This window comes from Rhincodon typus, unplaced genomic scaffold, assembly GCF_021869965.1.
Source record: "Rhincodon typus isolate 14 unplaced genomic scaffold, sRhiTyp1.1 hic_rhity00000083, whole genome shotgun sequence".
Lineage (NCBI taxonomy): Eukaryota > Metazoa > Chordata > Chondrichthyes > Orectolobiformes > Rhincodontidae > Rhincodon > Rhincodon typus.
In genome coordinates, this window is record NW_025965721.1 from 70,559 (window position 1) to 72,019 (window position 1,461).

Consider the following 1,461-nt stretch of genomic DNA (forward strand, 5'->3'; position numbering starts at 1 on the left):
CCCCCTTACGTTCCCCCCCCCCACCCCCCCCCCTCCCTCTCCCCCTTCCCCCCCCCAGTCTCTCTCCTTCTCTCTTCACCCCCTTACGTGTCTCTCTCTCTCTCTCCCCACCCCTCACTCTGTCCACCACACTGTTTATCACTCTCTCCCTAGTGTCTCTCTCCATCACCCAGTGCCCCTCGTCGCCCCCACCTCCCAACAAGTGCCTCTCTCTCTCTCTCTCCCCACCGTCTCTCTGTCTCGAGCTCCTGGGGCAGCGAGGGGGATTGGAGGCAGACATCGGGGAGACGGCTGCTCACCTGGGGGAGGCCTCACACGTGCTGGGAGACCAGGGCCCGCAGGGCAGAGAGGAGCGCGGGCAGGTCGGCCGTTTGCTCAGCCAGGTGCCTCCAGTGGAGCGCGGAGGCCGGGGGCGAGAGGGGGGGGCTGGCGCAGGAGGAGCTGGCGCAGGCATGCGCTCTGCAGGCCGGGGAGGGAGTGCCTCTCGGCGAAGAGGCAGGCGGCCGGGAGCTGGTGGGCCAGGAGGGCCCGGAGCGAGCGAGCCGCTAGTTCCTGCAGATGGCAGCGTAGATCTGACAGCAGGAACTGAGCGGATGCCGCCAGCGAGCGGCCCAGCAGCGAGGTTTCGAGCTCAGGACCGTCACCCTCCGGGGGGAGGAGAAGGGGGAGGAGAGGGGCCAGGACGGGGCAGCCCCCCTCGGCCTGGCAGCCGTGGAGGTGGTGCACCAGGACCTCGCCGACATCCTGCGCCAGGCCCTGGATCTTCACCTCCCTCTGGCTCCACTCCAGGTAGCGGGGAGGGCCCCCCTCCCCCAACATGGCAGCAAACACCTCGGACCCCCGGCACAGGGCGGAGCGTCTCGCTGCCAGCCGCTCGCCTCCGTCGAGCAACAGCCTCAGGTCGGTCGCGCTCGCTGACAGCTCCCCGTACGGGCAGCAGGGGGCGGCCCGAGGACTGGGCAGGGGGGGAGGCTCCGCGTCTGGGGAGCCCGACCCCAGGATCCACGCCAGCCCGTCCGCCGCCCCGAACGTCGTCACGGGGTCCTCGCTGCCCAGCAATGTCTCCAGCAACAGGTGAAGCCCGCCATGGTCGAGCAGCAGCTTGCGCCGGAGCGTCTCATTCCTGCAAAAAAGAGGGCGGGAGGAGGGGGAAGAGAGAAGACACAGAAAAGAAAGTCAGCTTTACTCTGTCCCTGTCCCTGGGAGTGTTTGATGGCGGGGAACAGGGTAGAGGGAACTTTACTCTGTACCTAACCCCGTGCTGTCCCTGATCTCTGAGTGAGTTTCCCACCCACAGCTAGAGTCCCTCTATGCCGATGGTAGGGGGCTGACTCACCGGCAGAGCAGCGGCAGAGCGATCCCACAGCGTTCCCGGTCGCTCCGAGAGCCAGACAGGAGTAAGTGGGTCACGGCTCCGGCTCCAAACGGAGACTCAGCCTGAACACTCAGATTCCTCAACAG

The 1,461-nt window shown here is 67.1% G+C and overlaps 1 protein-coding gene across 1 annotated transcript in view; it reads right to left on the bottom strand.

Moving 5' to 3' along the window:
- Positions 1-59: 59 nt before the first annotated feature.
- armc5 (armadillo repeat containing 5) overlaps positions 60-1,461 on the bottom strand; it is a gene marked incomplete at its 5' end in the record, with an annotated part of 3,871 nt that continues 2,469 nt past the window's right edge. The window contains 2 exons of the mRNA XM_048621178.1: positions 60-1,123; positions 1,337-1,460. Coding sequence (XP_048477135.1) covers positions 376-1,123; positions 1,337-1,460 — 872 coding nt within the window. The remainder of the gene's footprint in view (positions 1,124-1,336; position 1,461) is intronic.